Here is a 21,900-nt window from a genome sequence, read left to right as displayed (position 1 = left end):
AGGCCATGTAGTCTCCTTTGCAACTATTCAACTCTCGCTGTTGCTTAAGATAGCCATAGTTAATAGGTAAATGAATGGCTGAGGATGTGTTCCAGCAAAAGTTTATTTATAAAAGTGGGCTGTAGGCCAAATTTGGCCTGAGGGGTATATTTTGCAAACCCTGATTTAAAACTGAACATTTTACTGGTGCAGAGCGTGGGAAATATAAATCTAGGTGTTAGGGCATATTTAAGGCCTTGTGTAAAAGTACTTTGAGTGATTCGTACAGATAACTGGATGCATACACCATGTAAAGTAGTATTTTCATTCATCTTTGAAGACTAAGTTAAAAAGGCAGTACTGGAATAGGTACTGTTAAAGATGCACAGATGTCCTTTTAGTGGAAAAACCTATGATTGTGAATAGATGCAGCTTAAAATATAACCCATATTCTTTTATATTTTAATACAGTTTATAAATAGATAACCCCATTACTGGTATTATTTTTCAGTGTACACACAGAGGTTTACTGTTTGGGGCATATTATTAATGTAGCCATGAGAGAGAAACATGTGGCTCCCCTGAAATTTGTTTTTTATGGAGATTGAAAGAAGTCACAGTTGGATTTAGAAAATAACTCTCCTTCTGGTGCTTAATACTTTGCTTAGAGTGTACAATGTTAACATAGAGTGATAAGCATTCACACTTCAATAAACTTGAAATAAACTTAATAGCTTGATGAATATGACCTGAAAAAAATTAAAGCATTTTTATTAAGACAAATATCCACATTTTAAGAAGGTAATAGCTTATTTTCTGCTTCTCTAAAAATTCCCTTTTTGGGCCCTTTGTTGACACACAGAATTAGAAATTTAATGTTTTAGTTTGAGCAAATGCACTTGGATCAGGTATGCATTGATGAGTGTTTTTTGAGACTGTTACTTAGGATTAGCTTCACTCTAAATGTTAGTTCTTATGCCTAGGATAATGTTGTTTGTCTGTCTCCAAAACTGGCGCAAAGCCTGGGAAATATGAACCAGATTTGTGTGTGTATTCGCGTAACCAGTGCCATCCATCTCATAGATCCCAATACCCTACAAGGTAAGTTTTTGGAACTGTTTTCCTTGACAGTTCTATCTGGCAAGCAGTAATAATTTATATTGTAAATTTTATCAAATTTTTCAATAATATTCTGAAAAACTAGTTATCATTTTTACTATTGTTTCTTACAAAACACTAATTTTTAAAGCTTTTGATGTTACCTTGTATTTTTTACTTGAAGAAATAATTCTGCGAACTTTTAAAAATGTACTAGTGTTATGCTATTTATTTTATTTTTTAATTTAAAAAATATTTTTATTGATTTCAGAAGGAAGGGAGAGGGAGGGAGAGAGAGAGAGAGAGAGAAACATCAATGATGAGAGAGAATCACTGATTGGCTGTCTCCTGCATGCCCCTTAGTGGGGTTTGAGCCTGCAACCTGGGCATGTGCCCTTGACCAGAATCCAACCCGGGACCCTTCAGTCCGCAGGCTGACATTCTATCCACTGAGCCAAACCAGCCAGAGCATATGCCATTTATTTTTACTGAAATTGACTTATTTACCTCATTTTACTTTTGCGACTAATTAAAGTTTAGGACAGTTAACTTTTTGTAATTCAGTAGAACATTTAGTTTAAATATGAATTTTAACTAATATCATCATTACTATACATAATTTTTAACATTTCCTTAATAAAAACTATTTTTTAAAGAAGATCCCATATTGATAGGTGTCTCCTCAGGACTTGTTTGCATCTCCTACTTAGTCTTTTTCACTTTTTATTTCTAATATAAGTTTTCTGTTATTAAAAATTGAGTTTATTTTGCTATTTTCCCGAAAGTCATTTATTATCCTTGTCAATTAGATTAGAATTCATCAGGCAGATGAATTCATTTTTTTTTATAATATTGGGATGAACATCTGTCAGGTAAAACTTTTCCATAAATTAAGTGCCTAAGATGACTGATAATGTTTCCTAAATAAAATGTCAACCCATGAAACAACTATACAACTGATGGGATCTGACCTCATATTAAAGTCACTTAGCCTTGTGGTGGTGTGATGGTAGTAACTATTTAAAGATAATGTTTGACACCTGATAGTTTCTTGTGCTGTGAGCAGTTTGGGCTGATTTATAGGATTAAATGGTGATTCTAGAGCAGTGGTTCTCAACCTTCCTAATGCTGAGACCCTTTAATACAGTTCCTCATGTTGTGGTGACCCCCAACCATAAAATTATTTTCATTGCTACTTCATAACTGTAATTTTGCTACTGTTATGAATCGTAATGTAAATATCTGATATGCAGGATGTATTTTCATTGTTACAAATTGAACATAATTAAAGCATAGTGATTAATCACAAAACAATATGTAATTATATATGTGTTTTCCGATGGTCTTTAGCAACCCCTGTGAAAGGGTCGTTTGACCCCCCCAAAGGGGTTGCGAACCACAGGTTGAGAACTGCTGCTCTAGAGAGTGAGTTGCCCCTGTTGTTCCTGTTGACCTGATGCTTCCCACTTCGTACATACCAAATTGTTCCTACTTGTAACACTTGTTGACTTTTAAAACACTTCATTTCTCTTGTTCTTTAATATCTGTGTTTATTCTTAGTGGCAGATATTGATGGGAGCACTTTTTGGAGTCACCCTTTCAATAGTTTATGCCATCCCAAACAGCTAGAGGAGTTTATTGTAATGGAATGCAGCATAATCCGAGATCTAAAACTCAAAGCAGGTGCCGGAATGATATCAAAAAAGGTAAGTACTATCTTACACATCTTTTTTTTTTTCTCCCTCAAATTATTATTTTGGTCCCAGTAATTCTAAAATGTGTTTCCAGATAAAGCTAACACCACACTAGATTAAAAATGCATTCCATGTTTGTATATTGTTTGCTTTTAGCATGTCATTGTGGTGATTATTATCAGGCTTACACTATCTGGGAAGTTTATTTTTTTGTTTAATGTGAAACATTTAAAAAAGTGTTTATTTTTATGGAAAAGCATTTTCTTGCTTTACTTTTGTACAAGAGGACCAAGTGATAAGTTAATCTTTTTATGAAAGCTGTATTATCAGTAAATACTGAATACATCAGTTTGCATTTCTAAAACATGGGAACATTCTCTTCATAATCAGAGTGTTATCATACTGTTATGCAAAATGCTGAGGTTCCAGAAAACCTCAGCATATTTTTTGTGGATTCCAAAGAAATAATCTGGAGGATTGGCTGTGAAAGACAGGTGTTTATTAGGATTTACATGCATACTTTTGAAGCGGCCCCACAGGGTGGGGGGATGGGCAGGTGAAGGGGCAGCCAGTACTATTGTTTTGCTGCCACATAAGGTTTTATAGAGTACAGAAAACAGGGCATGCAGGGGAAGGGGAACATGCATGAATTCAAAACAGTAACTGTTTACAAGCCAGGCTCATACCTAGAAGCAATTTCTCTTTGGCCTTTCTTAGATCGAGTTGTTGGCCAGGTTCTCAAGGTTTCAGTCTGCTTACAGATGGCCTTCACTGTTTCCCACATGGTGGGAAGGGGAGTTGGAGCATGGGAAGGGGCCCATGTTCCCATTTACCATAGACATACATAAAAACATTATTATTTATATTTAAATTTTCTCATTTATCCCAAAGTATCTTTCATGATTTATTTAAACTAATATCAATTTGGGGATCATACATGGAATATAAACATTATACCTCTTAAATCTTCTATTTAGTGATTGCCCCCCTCCCCCCCCTTTTTTTTTATGATACCAACTTCCTAAGTAGGGCATTTATCTTGTGGATCTCTTATTGTTTCCTCATGATGTCATTTAACTTGCTACTTAGTCTCTAGTAATTCCTTTAAGAAAGTGGATCTAAAGGCTTGCTTAAATTTATTTTTGGCCAGAACATTTGAGTGGTGATGTGTATTTTCTATGATATATCAAGAAAGAAGTAATGGTTGGCTATTTCACTGATAGCCAGATCTCTCTATTGTAATATTATGATTTCCCCCCCTTATTAGCCGGTCTGCCTGACTTCTTTCTTTGCTTCCTTCCTTTTCCCCTTTCTTCCTTTCCCTTCCTCCCTCTCTTCGTTCCTTCCTTCCTTCCTCCCTTCCTTCCTTCCTTCCTTCCTCTCAGATTGCTCCAAATTTTGCCCATGGGAACCCCTTGAGAATAGTTTCAGTGTCTTGTTAAAATTTTTTTTCTAGTGGCTTTTATTTTTTTAGAGCAGTTTTAGCAAATTAAGAGGAGTTCAGAAATTTCCCATATACCCCCTCCTCTACACATGCATAGCCTCCTCCATTCTTAATATCCCCCCATCAGAGTCTTCCTAGCACGAACATGGTATTTCTCTACATTTATTTAGCTGGTTTTTTTTTTTTTCATTTTATTCATCAGAGTTTTGTAGTTTTTCTCATAATGTATTTTAATAGATTTAGATCTAAGTATTTCGTTTTGGGGGGTACTAATATAAATGGTATTGTGTTTTTAATTTCAAGTTGCACTTTTTCATGTTGGTATATAGGAAAGCAATGGACTTTAATTTATAACCTTGTATCCTGTAACTGTGCTATATTCTGGTAGTTTCTTTGTTCATTCAGATTTTCCACATATACAGTCATTATCTGCAAACAAAGATACTTTTATTGTTTCCTTCCCAATCTATATATTTTTCATTTTCTTTTCTTGTGTTTTTACATTATCTAGGATTTCTAATAGGATAGAGCATCCTTGCCTTGTATCTGGTCTTAGTGGGAAATCTTTGAGTTTCTCACCATTAAGTATATTAGCTGTGTTTTTTATATATTCTTTATCAAGTTGATGAAGTTCCCCTCTGTTCCTACTTTACTGAGAGCTTTTAACATGGATGGTGTGTTGGATTTTGTAAAGTGCTTTTTCTGTATTGATACTATCATAATTGTTTTTGGTGTGATTGATAGAATGCATTAATTGATTTTCAGATATTAAACCAGCCTTGAGTACATGGGGGTAAGTCACACTTGGTCATGATATACAGTTCTTTTATATTTTGTGGAGGATTTTTATTTCTATGTTCATGAGAGAATGCTGGTCTGTAGTTTGCTTGCCTGGTAATGTCTTTGTCTGGTTCTGGTATTAAAATAATGGATGCCCTTGTAAATGTGTTAGGAAGTATTCCGTCTTTTTCTGGAAGAGATTGTAGAGAATTGGTATAATTTCTTGTTGAAATGTTTGGTTAGGTTCACCAGCAAATCCATCTGGGCCTCGTGCTTTCAGTTTTAGAAAGTTATTAATTATTGATTCAATTTCTTTAATAGATATAGGTCTTTTCCTATGTCCTTTTGACATGACTTTCCTAGTCTTGAAAGCATCCTTAGTTTCTTGCACAACACCACAGTGTTTAGGTGTTCTAGAATCACATTGTATAGTTTCTTACCCCATGTCTGAAATCAGGTATTTCTTCAAGGATATAAATCTGTGGGTTTTTTTTTATTTTTTTATTATGAATTAGTACGTAGATACCCCTAATCTGTATACTAATGAGGCTTATATTGCTTATTTCTAGAGAAGTAATATTGTGTTTTAAGGCAAAAATAACTTCTGATAATTTGGGAACATCAATGGAAAGGGAAAACAGGTTATTTTTCACATTTTTATTTAAAATGAAAAATGTAATAAGATTACTAGTAAGAGCAAAATTTTATCATTTACAATAAATGTAGAATACCACTTTTCCATAGGCAAATATAAAACCAGATAGTATATATTTTTGGTTTTCATATGTCTTTTGTAATTATAAGCAGTCTGGTAGCCAGAAAGTGAATCCTGTTACATAGGATTTAGTCTCTTTCTGGTAATTCACTTTTTTAAAAACAATTTCTTTCCTAAACCTAAGACTTTTTAAATTTCAATTTTTCCTTTTATCGCTACTTCTTTTCAGTTCTTTGAGATTCCTTATTTCTATCTGTAGAATTAAGTAAGTTCTACACTTTGGTAAGTTTTTTCTTACCAAAAACTCAGTATTGCTCTTGATCTTAATGGATCTGTTTTTGTTAGTAAAAGATCTTGGCATGTGCTATACTTATCTGCAAGTCTGAATGTCAGTTACAATTGCTTGTAAAATTCTGTGTTGGAAGGGGACTTGGTTTTCTAGTTTAAAGTTTCAACCTTGGGATGTTGTTTCTGCAATGGTTTTTTTTTTAATTTTTTTTTTTAGTGTTAACACTTCAAAATAGTTGGCATCCAAAAAATAAATTTGATAAAGGTTTAGGTTCTCTAGTAAGTAGTGTGGCCACTAGGGTTGCTAGAATGTTTTGTCTGAATAATCCTGATTTTTTTTTTTTTAAGTTTATGTTTAAAAAACACAAGGGGTTGCTTAATATTGGACTTAAGAGTCCCCTGTTTTCCCAATTACTCTCTTTGCTCAGTCTGTGTTGGCCCATCTCCCTGAGAAAACATTTCTTATGAAAATTCTATATATGTGGCCCTGGCCAGCGTTGTTCAGTTGGTTGGGCATTCTCCTGTGCACCAAATGGTTGCCAATTCGATTCCCTGGTAGGGGGGGTGCAGGAGGCAACCTTGTTTCACTCTCACATCGATGTTTCTTTCTCCCTCTCTATTCCTCTCTCTAAAAATTAATTTTAAAAATGTTTTTAAAAATTATACGTATGTCTGTTTTTAGGTGACATTGGTATATTTTATAAAAGCTTTGACTGAAATCTTAATATTTTATGAATTTCTTAGGAATCTTTTTTTATACTCATAGAGTAATTTGTTAATTTGTCAGTGTTTCAAAGATCTAAAAAATAAAATAATTTCTGTTTTTAAAATGAAAATTAGAAAACCAAAATCATTGTATTTAAGTTTTCTAAGAAATGCATTTTGAGTTCCATTTTCTTTCCTGTTAAGCATACCCTTGGGGAAGTCTGGGTACAGAAAACATCTGAAATGGATACAGATAAACAGTATTTTTGTCGCACTCATTTGGGACATCTTCTGAATCCCGGGGACCTGGTATTGGGGTTTGTATTACTTTACAATATTTTCAGTTGTCAATTTGCATTGCAGATTTTCCTCTGGAATAAGCAGAGCTATCTATAAAATACTAAAGTTTATTCCAAAAAGAATTTAAAAGTTCTCACTATTAATAAGTAAATTAAAGTATGGATTGGACAGAAGCCCATACTTATTCCATTTGGTCGTCATCTTAAAGCGTTATTTGTTCCAAAATTTTGAGTAACTGAACTCTGAGGTTGTATGGTTAGATCATATTTACAGCTTTTTGAGAGGAGTTTTATGCATATGCTGCTGCTCAGACATTTCATTTTTACAAAATGGCAGCCATGTATGTAAAAGGCATTTACAGGCATAGGATAGTCCTTTCTGATGCAGAGCTTATCATCTTGCCTTAAACATTACTTTTGCTCTTAAGGTTTTAGTTAATTTTACTAGAGAATGAGGGTGTTTTTTTGTTTGTTTTATTATAAACTGAATGGAAAAATCTGACAGTCCTTTAGATTGATATATAATTCTGTTTTGCTTCTTTACAAATACATGGTGAGATAGACAGTAATAGATATGTGAAACTCAGATATAGAGTGCATTGTTATCTTTACTATGATATGTAGAAGCTTGTTCACTGTATTTGTACACTGCAAAACTTTTGAAATTGGTACGCATATTAAATGTCTGATCTTAGGAAGAACTTTTAAGTGATCACCCATAAAATAAAAAGTTACATGGAAAGGGATAATGTATTTGCCATTAAGTATTTTATTATTTTCATTTCAGGTTCGATTTGGCAAACTGTAATGTAAATGATGAACATGTCAACAAAATGAACTCCGATAGAGTCCCAGATGTGGTAAGGCTTTAGATTTTTCCCTTTTTTCTTGTGTTAAAGAGGATTGATGTAACTCTTATGGGTAAGATGCACAAGTTCACATTTTAAAAATTAACAAATCAATTTAGAGGTTTCTTTTGAAATTGCACTTAAGGTATAATAGCAAAGGCCTTCATTTTAAGTTAGCATTTTTCAACTAGTATGCCACAAGATTTTTTAAAACTTGCAATACCTGACTATTAGTCAGATGCACTGACCTCTTTTCTCTTAGATTGTCAAATAAAAAAATGACAGCCAACACAACAATAGCCGTCTGGTATGAACGAATCAAAAATATACTTATTTTTTTGTCAGATTGGCAAAAAATATATTTTTTGGTGTGCCACAGAATTTTAGTAACTAGTTTATGTGTGCCATGAGATGAAAAAGGTTGAAGGTTGCTGTTTCATATGATTTTTCTTAGTGGGGAAAACCCAAGATTTAAAGAGTTCTTCTGTTGCTCTTATAATTAAATTATCAAATATTCTATCAAAATAACTATTAATAGAGGAAAAAAAGAAATTTGCAGCTAAAGTCGATGACCTTTATAGGTTATTCAGGTTCATTCTTTTAGGCTCAGCTTATTTCATGTATTGTTCAGTTAGGAAGGCATTTAGAGTTAAACTCTTTCTGGTTGGAATATAATTGCAGTTGACAATGATCTTCACACTAGTAAGTCTTAGAGAAAGAATCTGACCTTTGGAAAAAAAACTGTCAAATTCTAGCATCTATATCATAAAAGGCCAAATGAGCAGTGGCTCTCACTGCAGGGTGGGGCGGGGTGGGGCGGGGTGCTGCAGGGAGCCAGCAGCGTCCCTGGAGCATGTGAGGCATCGCGAGGTGGCGGACATGGCCCTGATGGCAGGCTAGGCCTAGGGCAGGGGTGGGCAAACTTTTTGACTCGAGGGCCACAATGGGTTCTTAAACTGGACCGGAGGGCCGGAACAAAAGCATGGATGGAGTGTTTGTGTGAACTAATATAAATTCAAAGTAAACATTACATAAAAGGGTACGGTCTTTTTTTTTTTTTTTTTAGTTTTATTCATTTCAAACGGGCCGGATCCGGCCCGTGGGCCGTAGTTTGTCCACGGCTGGCCTAGGGGGACCCTACACCGCATGATTTAATTGTGCGCTGGGCCGCTAGTGAGTTTATAGGAGTCATGAGCAACAGTTAATGTGAAATGTAAAAGATCTGCTTCCTTAATCTTTTAAAATAAACATTGATCCCTTTAGCTGTGGGCAGAATAAAGTCGTGGTATAAGGTAGACTCCTCTCACCACCCAGTTAGGCTTCTGTTAGTTAATAGATTAAGATATAGAAGCATGGCTTAGGTGTAAGTTGGTATTTCTAAGTAGGTCATAAAAGCAGATCATGATGGTCTTATAAGATTTTGTATTGTGTAAAATTATTTATTCATTCTGCAATTTTATTAAACTGTTCTAGGACATACGTTGTGAATGATGTATATAGTTCTGTAATTAGTGGGAATAAAAGGGAGAAAAAGTGTCTGTGATAATGTTTCAGAATGACTTATGTGAATGGTAGCTAAAAACTGAATGATGCTGTAAAAAACATACCAGACACCTGAAGTTTTTGGTATGAAGGAAAAAATTTTTCAATTACTAAAAAATTTTAGTAAATTTTAACAATTATACAAAAAAAGTCTGAATGCATTCTCATAAAATAATAAGTACATGCAGAAAAATATTAAAAGTTCTCTTGACACTGCCTCTCAATCCCTCCCTACTCCTTCCCCTATGGTATAACCACTGTCATCAGTTTGGTGACTTCCTGGCATTCCCATAACCTTTTGTTTTTTATTTTCGCTGGATTTTGAGGCATTGTTGCCTAGTTCCCATTTTGTATAACTTTGCAAATATTTTTGTTACTTTTAGGTATTAATCAAGAAGAGCTATGACCGTACCAAACGTCAGCGTCGTAGAAACTGGAAACTGAAAGAGCTTGCAAGAGATAGAGAAAACATGGACACAGATGATGAAAGGTCCCACTTTTCTTTCAACCTGTGTGTTGTCTCAAAGGAAATTCTTATGATAAGTCTTTATGGTTTTTATATTAGAAACTAGAGGCCCGGTGCACAAAAATTGGTGCACTCGGCGGGGGGGGGGGGGGGGGGGGGGGGGGGGAGGGAGGGTCCCTCAGCCCGTCCTGTGCCCTCTCGAAGTTTGGGACCCTTCAGGAGATAATGACCTCCTGGCTTAGACCTGCTCCCGGGTGGCAGAGGGCAGGCCCAATCCCTAGGTGCAGCCCCTGGTCGGGCTCAGAGCAGGGCCGATTGGGGAGTTGGGGCGCCGCCCCCTGTCATGCACAGAGCAGGGCAGATCGGGAGGTTGTGATGCCACCCTCAGTCACGCTCAGGGTAGGGCCGATTGGGGGGTTGGGGCACCGCCCCCTGTCACACTCAAGGCAGGGTCGATAGGGAAGTTGCAGCGTCACCCCCTATCACGCACAGAGCAGGGCTGATCAGCGGGTTGGGGCGTTGCCCCCTGTCATGCACAGAGCAGGGCCCATCAGGGGGGTTGGGGCTCCATACCCTGTCACACAGAGCAGGGCCGATCAGGGGGTTGAGGAGCTCCCCCCATCACTCACAGAGTAGGGCCGATAGGGGAGTTGGGGCACCGCCCCCTGTCACACACAGAGCAGGGCGGATCAGGGGGTTGGGGCGCTGCCCCCTGTCATGCACAGAGCAGGGGGGTTGGGGCTCCGTACCCTGTCACACACAGAGCAGGGCCGATCAGGGGGTTGGGGAGCTCCCCCCTGTCACTCACAGAGTAGGGCCGATAGGGGAGTTGGGGTACTGCCCCCTGTCACACACAGAGCAGGGCGGATCAGGGGGTTGGGGCGCCGCTCTCTATCACCCACAGAGCAGGGCTGATCAGGGGGTTGGGGCGCCGCCACTGTCACACTCAGGGCAGGGCCGATGGGGAGGTTATGGCTCTACCCCATCACACACAGAGCAGGGTCCGTGGGGGCGGGTGGGGCAGGGGCAGTTTGGGGCGCCACACCGTCACACACAGAGCAGGGCCGATCAGGGGGTTGGGGGTGCCGCCACTGTCACACTCAGGGCAGGGCCGATGGGGAGGTTATGGCTCTACCCTGTCACACACAGAGCAGGGCCCGTGGGGGTGGGGGGTTGGGGCGCCGCCCCGTGTCACACACAGAGCCGCAGGGCGATCAGGGGGTTAGGGCGCTGCCCCCTGTCATGCTGATCCCGGTGCCGGGAGGCATATTACCCTTTTACTATATAGAATAGAGGCCTGGTGCATGGGTGGGGGCCGGCTGGTTTGCCCTGAAGGGTGTCCTGAATCAGGGTGGGGGTCCCCACTGGGGTGCCTGGCCAGTCTGGCTGAGGGGCTGAGGGCCGTTTTCAGGCTGGCGGGTGACTGAAGCTCCCAACTGCTCCTTTTTTTCTTTTTTCTTTTTTTATTCTGGGCCAGCTTTAGCTATGAGGCCTCAGCTGCTGAAAGGAGGTTTATGGCCTTTGTTTACCTTCTGTTTGATACAATGTTGTGGTCTGGCTGGCTGAAGTGGCTGATTGAAAGCTGGTTTCTGGGGTTTTGTTTAGCTTCTATATTTGCAACATAGTTGCTTAGAGTTGCAGCTGAGAGGCCGGCAAGTCAGGTGGGGAATGTTGGAGTCCGCCGTCACTGGAGCAAGCAAGCCTCCCTGTTCGCTTCAGTTCATGGCTGCCGGCCGCCATCTTGGCTGGCAGTTAATTTGCATATCTCAGTGATTAGCCATTGGGAAGGGTAGCGGATGTACGGCTAATTACCATGTTTTTCTTTTATTAGATAGGATAGTCATCACACAATTGATCCTTGCACTCAATATTAATTTTTTTTTCTTACCAGTGTTGTATAGAATTAGTATATCAGACTATAATGTCATTTAACACAGATTTAGGTATTATTTCCTGGGGTATAACCTAACAATTGCAGTGTTATTGTAAACAGTTTATTTGAAAAGACAAAATATAGTAATAGCAAGTGAGTACTATGACCTGGGATACAAAGAAAATGGATCATTGATATCAAATATGCTATTTTCAAAAAAACGTAAGGAGAAATGGAGATATTATGTTCTAGTGAAGTGTATTAGATAATTTGAAAAGTGGCCTTAATGGTAAAGACATTGATATCTAAAAAAATGAAGAGTTTAAATAAAATTGTGTCATTAAGTGTGTATGAAACATCAGTATTTCTAAAACATTCTTATGTAATTTAAAATAAGTATGTATTAAATATGTAATCATAAATTAAGTAGGTGTAAGTATGCATTTGACTATTTCATTTATAGTCTTAAAAGTATATTATGAAATTTTGAAAGAAAAAACTTTAAAAAAATATTTTGTTGATTTCAGAGAGGATGGGGGAGAGAGAGAGAGAGAAAAACATCAATGATGAGAGAGAATAGTTTATCAATTGCCTCCTGCATGCCCCCTACTGGGGATCGAGCCCACAGCCTGGGCATGTGCCCTGACCGGGAATTGAAACATGACTTCCTGGTTCATAGGTTGATGCTCAACCAGTGAGCCACACTGGCCAGGCGAAAGAAAAACTAAAAAAACTCATCAGAATATTTAACATGCATATTTGAAAATCAGATATTATTTTAAAGATTGTAATACTTGTAACACACTTACTTTATACTTGTGAAAATGAAGAAAATATGACTTTATACTTTCTTTGTAAAGATGAAATATTTAAATGTTTCTTTCTTCTTCTATAGGCAATACCAAGATTTCCTTGAAGATCTCGAAGAAGATGAGGCAATTAGAAAAAATGTAAACATTTACAGAGGTTGGTGTTTGAATGTTTTGTGTCTTTATACTATATAGTTGTATTCCCCCACAGTGAGTATTCCAGTACTTTAAACTTTGATTCTATAAATGACTTTTATTGTGTGTTTTTTAAACTACTCTAGTTAAACATTTATTTGAAAAAAACTTGTGGAACAATAAATCTTATTAAAATGTTTGCTATATCACATTTGCATCCTAGGATGATCTCTCAAGTTGTTGACCCCTATACTAGTAGATATTTATTCATATACTTATGCAGCTCAGTCATTCAATGAATGTTTAAATGTCTGATCTAGTTATGATATAAGAGCTATGGGTATAATACGGTTAAATAATAGTAATGTGCCGAAACCGGTTTGGCTCAGTGGATAGAGCGTCGGCCTGCGGACTGAAGGGTCCCAGGTTTGATTCCGGTCAAGGGCATGTACCTGGGTTGCGGGCACATCCCCAGTAGGAGATGTGCAGGAGGCGGCTGATCGATGTTTCTCTCTCATCGATGTTTCTAACTCTCTATCTCTCTCCCTTCCTCTCTGTAAAAAATCAATAAAATATATTTAAAAAAAAAAAATAGTAATGATGGTAGGGGGTTGGTATTTGCATATTTCTGTATTTGTATTCATTTGAAATCCTTGTGTTTTTTTCTTAGATTCCACCATTCCTGTGGAAAGTGACACAGATGATGAGGGGGCACCTCGAATTAGTCTGGCTGAGATGCTTGAAGACCTTCACATTTCTCAAGATGCTACGGGGGAAGAAGGTGCCTCGATGATGACATAATGAGATCATGTTGTGGATGGTTTCCGTGTCTGTAGGCTCAGGATGTTGGATAAAAGAACCTTTTCTATTTCATTTATGCCTTCATACTTAGAGAGGAGAAACTTAGTCTTAAACCATTTTGATTGCCCTCTCAAAGCATTGAAAAAGATGGATAGCTTAGAAATTTTCGATAAAAGATTATGGAGAGTACTCCTATTACTGATACTTAGGCTATTTTACCTGTAGGATTTGATTGGTTCACTTTTTTTCTTACACAGTATTTTTACATAACAATTGCGCTGGGTTTAAAAGCTTAAAAGTTGTGATTCCTTGGAGGTTACCTAAGTCTGAAAGCATAAAGCAAGCTTTTACATTCTTTTTATATTGATTGCTTTAGTAAAAGAGCATATGATGAAACATTTTTAATATGAACTTGTTATGCACTTTGATCCACTTTAGGTTAGTTTTATGTTTTTGGGGTAGGGAAGTTGGGGTTCAGTTTATCACTGGACATTCAGGAGGAAAGTAATCATTTTTTATTTACACCTTTAAAAGTTGATAAATTGACCTGGCAATTTATTAGAAGAAAATATATTTAAATTATTTGTGGATTTGTAGCAAACATAGACTAATTATTTAAAGGTTCAATAACAATTTGTACCTTTGTTATTTTTCCCTATGCCAGCAGCTTAGGGCAGTAGTTGCTTATGTCATTGAAATGTCTTCCTTTCATGTCAAAGATTTTGGTTTACAAGTTGAGAGGGAAGGGATTCTCTCTCTATAAGTTTCTATCATTGAACACATAACCATCACAAAGAATATTAGAAGTCAGCGTATAGATGATGAAGTAGTAAGAATGATCTTCATGTTTTATAAAACCATGAATCTGCCAAGCCGGTTTGGCTCAGTGGATAGAGCATCGGCCTGCGGACTGAAGGGTCCCAGGTTCGATTCCGGTCAAGGGCATGTACATTGGTTGCGGGCACATCCCCAGTGGGAGGTGTGCAGGAGGCGGCTGGTCAATGTTTCTCTCTCATTGATGTTTCTAACTCTCTATCCCTCTCCCTTCCTCTCTGTAAGAAATCAATAAAAAATATTTAAAAAAAAAAAAAAATAAAACCATGAATCAGATTTGAATGAGGAACGCCTTCCACATCCTTGAAAGAAAAGAGCTGGCTGGGGTTTTGAAGTGTTCTCAGAATGAAATGGTAAGATCCTGTTTTTGTAAGCGAGATCATACTTACTAAATATGCCAGTCTAAGCGCTAATTTAAAAATTCTAGGTATACCACTGACGAAGGAAATTGAGTAAGTGCTGAATGGAACATTTTCCTTTTTTTTAAAGATTGAACTCCTTAATTCTGAAGTTATGAATAAAGGCCTAACTTTCTGTATGGCTTGTTTTCTGTCTTCATATTTAAAGTTTTCACTTGTGGTCTGTGTTTACTTGTTCTATGTCAAGACTTTTAAAAGCGTGAAAATAAAAACATTTTCCCCTTCTTTGTGTCCTTGAAGTGATTGCATTGGTGTTATATTTAAATGAAAATATCTCATGTAGTTTTCTAAACTGGAATTGCATTATTTAAGTATTTGTCATGATTTTTCCACTGAAAAATATAGTTGGCCATTAACCTGGGTAGTCTTCTCTTTTGGATGCCATGTCTTTCTAAGTAATGTAACTTACCGGTTGAAATAGGTTGTGACAGGTGCAGCAATGTAGCTAAGAGAAAAGCTGTTTATCAGGAGTTGCACGGCTATATAGCCTTGATAAATCTGCCATTTTAGAGTATAGTGAATAGGCTATGGGTCTCAAAATACTCTTGTGATGTTCCAGAGTTGCTACAATTTGGGAATGCTGGTATTAGTGAATTTCACAGGAAGCTGATTGATAACCCAATTTATAGATAGGAGTAATTTCTACGTCAGTATGATTAATTTTCTTCTTTGGAGCCAGATCTGCACTGGAAACTGCTGTTTTATAGGCAAAAGTCAATCGAAGAGCCAGGAAACAATTGAGGGAGAGAGTTGCTTGTGTAATTCTGATGTTTAACAGCATCAAGCTAATTGCTTGCCACAGCAGAACCTGGAACTCGAGGCTGTACGCTGGGACACATCTACCTGGTCAGTACTGAATCAGTGCTAGAGTTTGTTCTAGACTCTTAATTTATCCTTTCAATTACTTCATCTGTATGTTTAGCCCAAGGAACGTTTACTTTGTTGTGTAACTATTTTTTCACATTTTCCTCTTTCTAAGCATGAGGATACAAAATAAAAGGGCTGCTGGCATTATTTAGCTATCTTTACCATGCTGTCACACTTCTTTCTTTTATATGACATCATGGGGAAATAAGTATGTGTGTGTGAAAGGAAGTATAGAATATAGTTAAGCCCATAGGCTCAGGAGCCAGATGTACTGGGTTCAAATCCCAGCTGTGATCCTCAGGCAAGTACTTACCATTTCTGAATCACTCTGCTCTGGGGAATTTAGTTGTTTAAAATTGTGGGTCCTATTATGAGGTTAATAGAAAAGCAGTTTTTTCAGATGATCTTTATTCTCTGTACTGACAAAGTACAAAAAGGAAGATGAATGGAGCAATAAAAAGGAAGATGAAGGGGTGATACCCAGAGATGAGAAGCTATAGTTGCTGCAGCCCTTAGTTGACCTGCTGCTGCACTGTTAGAGGCAGGCTGGGCTCACTTACCAAAGGTGCTGCCTATGCCCCATCTTCCTCCCCCGCCCTCCCCGCCCCCCATGCTGTTCAGTTGGTTGCCTCCTACACACACACCCCTGACCAGGGCAGGGGATTGAGCCTGCAACTCGGGTAAATGTCCTTGACTGGAATTGAGCCCTGGACCCTTCAGTCTGAGGGTTGACACTCTATTCACTGAGCCAAACTGGCCAGGGCCAGGGACACATTTGTTTTCCTCCTTGTCTTTTGGCCTTTGTTTTTAATGCCCTTAGAGTCACAGAATTGAATTGATTATACTCATTTCATGGCATATTGATTTTGGCCCATGCAAATCATCATGCCCATTCCTCTTTGTCACCCATGCCCGCACAATACTGCAATGAACAGTTTCATCCCTTTTTTGTTGATCTGTTGAGAGCTTCTGAGGTGTATACCCAGTGTGGTAGGCAGCCTCTAAAATGGCTCCCAGTGATCCATGTCCCCTCTTTTGAAGTATAATTGACATACAATATTATATTCATTTCACATGTACACCATCATGATTCACAGTTGTATACATTGCAAAATGATCACCACAGTAAGTTTAGTTATTATCTGCATGCTCGTGTTTGATCTTGAATGTGGGCTGGACTTAGTGATTGCCTTCTGATGAATAGAATATGGCAAATATGATGAGATCTCACATCGAAGGTTAGTTTTTTACTAAAGATTTGTGACTTCTGTTTTTCTTGCTGTTTCTGGTTCTCTTTGGAGGAAGCAGAGGGCTATGTTTTAAACTGCTCTGTGGAAAGGTCCACGTGGCAGGGAACTCTGACCTAAAGCCAGTGAGGTCCTAACACCTGCCAACAGCTCTGAGTGAGCTGGACGCTGGCACTTCCCCTTTTATCCTGGAGAACACTGCAGCCCCGCTGACCCTTCCTTGATTGCTGACTTTTGAGAGACCCTTACCCAGAGGCACCCAGTTAAACCACATCTGGATTCCTGACCCACAGAAACGTTGAGATAAATGTCATTTTAAGCCTCTAAATCTTGGGGTAATGTGTTACATGTAGAAATGTGATTTTTGGGTTGTAGGATATATGCACACATACTTCGTTAAGTACTGCTAGATTTCTTTCCTACCAGCAATATTGGGGGTTCTGTTCATACTTTCATTAGCGCATGCTAATATCAGACTTTTAAAATAATTTTTGCCCTAATAGATGTAAAGTGATATCTCATTTTAACTACTGGATAACATGCTGAGTATCCTTTCATATCACTGATCAGTGCTTGTATAGTCTTTGCTTTGTTTCTCTTCTATTGAAATGTCTTGTGTAAGTAGCCCTTGTTGATTTTAGACATTGCATAAATCTTCACTCATTTTATTAGATTCTCAAGTACTGTTAAGTATTTATTTTACAAATAAAGTGGTAACTTAATCCATTCATAAATGTGCATAAAGATGAGGTATGGCCATGTGGTAAGTGACCTCAGTTAGGCTGATAGAACTGATGCATTGGTCCCCAAATTATAGAAACTATAAGATAAGTATGTTGCAAAATAACAAAAATGTGCTTTCCTACTTTTTTTTTTTTTTTTTTTTAAGCGAGGGGGAAAAGCCCCCAATTTTTTAAAACAATCATTTTTTTAAGTTTAGTTTAAAATGTCCACCAGATGGCACCAATGCATGATAAATACTTAGGAAAATTAGAAGCATTATTCTCACACTTATCTTAAAATCTGTTGAGATAAAAATATGACAATGTAATTAAGGTTCTATGGTCCTATAATAGCATTTATCTGATTCCTCTAACTAGCATTTATCTAATTATTTGCTAGAGTTTATTTCTTTCACTTGGGGTAGAAATGGGAACATTTTTAGCCTCACTAGATCCTGAATAGTGGGGATTTTTTTTTTATTTTTTTTTTAATAATCATTAGGTTTTGAGTTAAAGCCAGGTTTGCCTCCAATTTAAACATCTTTCAATGCTTATGAAACCTGCAGGTTTGGAGGAATAACGGAAATAAACATTTCATTGCTGTAATTTTGTATATTGAATTGATAATGAAAAGAATAGCCAACATTATCCACCTCATTCACTGGATTGATCTATAAATCCATTCCTTTTGGGAAAAGGGCATAGAGGAATTTATAGTCCTTGAAGAATAAATTTATGAAGTAATATGTTCAAGGACCATAAAAGTGACTTCCAAGCAACAGCCTGGATTCCAAATATAAAACTTTAATACCATTTATCCTGAATGGCACTAATGAGTCCAGCTCTGTGTCTGTGCTGTCTGAGTATCTTTGGAAAGTTTCTGTGAACTCCCTCTCATCTGGGGCATATCCTTTCCGCATTATTGATAACATTGAAAGACCCAGCCAAGCATCAGGCTTTTCATCCCCGGAAAACATATCTCCAGCACCTTCTTACTGGTGTTCATTTGTGGTGGGTACTCCGTATGCTTTCACTGTTTGACCTACTCTTAAAAATGCTTACTACCAGTATGTCCCAAAGTGTGATTAGTGAAACTATAGTCTTTCCAGAAGCTACTTGGGGGAAAATGTATGCTATGGTTAAGCATTGGCAAGCTACTTTTGTCTTCACATTATCACATTAAAGACACTTTGAAGCCTTAGATGCAGTGAATCTCAATAGAGTGATACTGCCCCCTTGGGGATGTTTTATAAATTATTAATTTGTGAAAGTGTTTTTGTTGCCCTGATTGGCCAAGAGGTCATGGATGCTATATAGACTGCAGTAAACAGACAGTCCCATAAAAGCAAGAGTTGTTCCTCGCTCCCTGCGACTTACACTTGTACCTATTGTCATGTAGCTGAAAATCTGTTCATCATTAAGCTTCTGGCCTAGCTGTTTTATGTATAAGCACAAAGTAGTTGTGATTTTATCATTGTAGACACTGAATGTCTTAGGAATACAATGGCCGTATAAGTCAAGGAAAGGTTGGATTTCATTTTGTTTGGAGCTTTACAAATAATTGTTTTTACTATTTCAGAAAAGCACATTATGAGCAAATGCCACTGCATGTAATTGAGTCGCTGATACAGCACAACTTTGTACACTGGGGCAGGTGAAACATTCCACAGTGAGTAGCTGTCATATTCACCATGATTCTTCAACACGATAGATGCAAGTATCTGACTACTTACGTCTTTTGGTTTAGTCAGTCCCAAACATTTACGTATAAAAGATATGTTGTTGTTGTTGGCTTTCTGGATATTCTATTTGTGTGGGACATAACTATGAATTTGTTTAGGATGGTGAGGGAGATGTTACAAAGATACGTGTTCATAACAAGGGCTCTATGTACCTGATAGGGTTGGGAACCGCTATCCTAGGTACAGAAACTGGACAATTTTCTTAACCCAGCATTTGCTAAATTAATTGGATAATAGAACCTTTATTTTGTGTAACATCTGTTAACTCTAGGGAAAGCTAAACTAATGCAAACCCTGCCATTAATGAAACTTTATATGGTATTTTATATTTCTCAAAATGCTTTCACATGCCTATGTCAACCTATTTTAACATTTTATGAGGTGCATAGCATAAGTATTCTCATTCTGTAGATGGAATGAGAGAATTCAGGTGACTTATTCCTAGGTCACTCAGAGGTCTGGCAGAGACTCAGATGAGAAGCGTGGTCCCCTTTCTTCTACATCTTGTGGTTCTGAACATTTGCCAGTCCTTGCACAGGCCTTTCTCCACCCTCCATGCTTTTGTGGCTGGGAGTAGGTGGGGGAGAGGTCGAACTCTGCCTCAGAGCAGCCCTGGGGCAGGTGAAACATTCCACAGTAAGGGGCTGACCATCCAGCCTGAAGCACACCCATTTCTTATTCCTACTTCTTGCTGCTTGCCTTTCTTGTGATCAAAGGGATGATCAAGGGAAGGGGGAGAAAGTTAAAACCGCCAGATGGAATGTGCGATTTGTGATTTATCATTGCTTTGTGTTACTTTGTTTTCCCATTATCTTCAGTAACTCCTGGGGCTATGGTTGATATTTGCATAACCAATTCTAGTTGAGATCACAGGCCTATTATAGGATGTTTTTATCCTCAAGGGGAAATAATAATGGCAAACAGTGCTTACTGCATATCAAACATCATGCTAAATGCCTATGTACAGTAATTCATGTAATCTTCATGAGGTAAGACTTTATGAGGTAAGTAATAATATTATCTTCGAAAAAAAAATATTGTCTTCATTCTCATGAAGAAGCTGAAGCAAAAGAGGGTTAAATCACGTACTAAAGGTTATACAGCTAGAATAGTAGGGAGAAGGGTTCAGTACTTTGCCCCAAGTCTTACATGTAGTACTAGTAAATGGCAGAACTGGGATTTGAACCTGGGCATTCTGGCTTCACAGGAAATGTTGCAGACTACCAAAGAGGAACAGACTGGGGTATACTCAGAACAGAACACCTGGAGTCTTGGGGTTTTCTTTTAGAATGAATGTTGTGAAAACTTGTCTGGAAGACATACAATAACCAAGATTGAGCTTTGATTTTGAAATCTAAAGGGTGTCATGGCATAAAAGGTCTTAGAAGGAACTTCCTACCTCTACGTCTCTCCATGTTCGTGTCAAAGTCTCTTAAATTTCATCCCTAAGTATCAGACCTTTGAGTTTTCTCCTGGTTCAACTGTTAGAAAGATAGAGTACAGTATTCTTAAAAGATTAATGTGTTAAACTAATTGACAGACAAGTATCAGTGGCATCACAGTTTTGAGCAAAGTTCTAGAGGTGAGGTAGAGCTTTTCGGTCAGCTAACTTCCTTTTATCTTTCCTTTCCTCTTCCTTCCTTTGCCCTTCTTTGGCTTTAATAAGTGAGACCAGAGCTGGAACTCCAGGCAGAGCCACACGTGGGACACTGGGTCAGAGGGTGGTGGTGAGCTCATGGGTGACCAGAGATGAGGTGCAGTGGGACCTGCCCAGGGAGTGCTGGGGACCATGGGCATGTGCCAAGGGAGTGCCTGCTTGCTCAGGGTTGGGCACTGGGCACTTGCCATGCAATGGCAAACAGGTAAATAACTTACTTGGCATCCTTTCTGATTCCTGAATTTAGATTTTAAAATAAGGTAATAGATGTTTTTTTTAAAGTCTCGGTTCTGATGGAATTGTTCCTTAGAACTCCTTATCAGCATGTTTTTTTGCCCTTTATGTACAGTTGTCCAGATTGTGATTTTAGACATTTACAAGCCTTGTGTAAACTTTGGTTTACATTCCTCTTATTATATGCAAAAGGGAACATGCATGATAAAGAAAAGAAAGATGAGGAGGATTTGTTTCAAGCACTACCACTGGACATTTTCATGTAGGTATTAAGAAGTTAGGTGCTTTGAATGCTGAACAGTCACTCAGCTATAGGCAGATGAAATCTGGAAAGGGCTAAAATGATTTCGAGGGCCTTATATGGCCCAAGGGCCAGACATTTCCCACCTCTGTTCTAGACCAATGGGCCTAATAGACATATACAGAACATTTCACCCAACAGAATACACATTCTTCTCAAGTGCGCATGGGGCATTCTCCAGGGTAGATCCTAGGCAATTCTTGCTCACTTAAGAAGATTAATATCATACCAAGTATATTTTCTGTCCTCAATGGTATGGTCTAGAACTCAATAGCAGGAGGAAAGATGAAAAATTAATATATATGTGGAATTTGAACAACATACTTATGGACATCTAATGGGTCAAAGGAATAAAAAGGAAAATTATTTTGAAACAAAAATGGGAAAAAAACATACTAAAA

The 21,900-nt window shown here is 37.9% G+C and overlaps 1 protein-coding gene across 3 annotated transcripts in view; it reads left to right on the top strand.

The window, feature by feature from the left end:
- NMD3 (NMD3 ribosome export adaptor) overlaps nucleotides 1-14,953 on the top strand; it is a 28,922-nt gene extending 13,969 nt beyond the window's left edge. For all 3 annotated transcript variants that reach the window (XM_070406884.1, XM_070406885.1, XM_070406882.1), the window contains exons 10-16: nucleotides 963-1,080; nucleotides 2,638-2,783; nucleotides 6,908-7,020; nucleotides 7,790-7,862; nucleotides 9,776-9,882; nucleotides 12,627-12,697; nucleotides 13,346-14,953. In XM_070406884.1, the coding sequence (XP_070262985.1) occupies nucleotides 963-1,080; nucleotides 2,638-2,783; nucleotides 6,908-7,020; nucleotides 7,790-7,862; nucleotides 9,776-9,882; nucleotides 12,627-12,697; nucleotides 13,346-13,476 (759 nt within the window). In that variant the 3' untranslated portion in view covers nucleotides 13,477-14,953. The remainder of the gene's footprint in view (nucleotides 1-962; nucleotides 1,081-2,637; nucleotides 2,784-6,907; nucleotides 7,021-7,789; nucleotides 7,863-9,775; nucleotides 9,883-12,626; nucleotides 12,698-13,345) is intronic.
- Nucleotides 14,954-21,900: the final 6,947 nt, after the last annotated feature.

Source organism: Myotis yumanensis, unplaced genomic scaffold (genome assembly GCF_028538775.1).
Source record: "Myotis yumanensis isolate MYYU_CA2020_CCGP unplaced genomic scaffold, mMyoYum1.0.hap1 SCAF_2, whole genome shotgun sequence".
NCBI classification, from domain to species: domain Eukaryota; kingdom Metazoa; phylum Chordata; class Mammalia; order Chiroptera; family Vespertilionidae; genus Myotis; species Myotis yumanensis.
The sequence above is the reverse complement of the archived record's forward strand: the minus strand, read 5'-3'. Positions and strand labels throughout refer to the sequence as shown.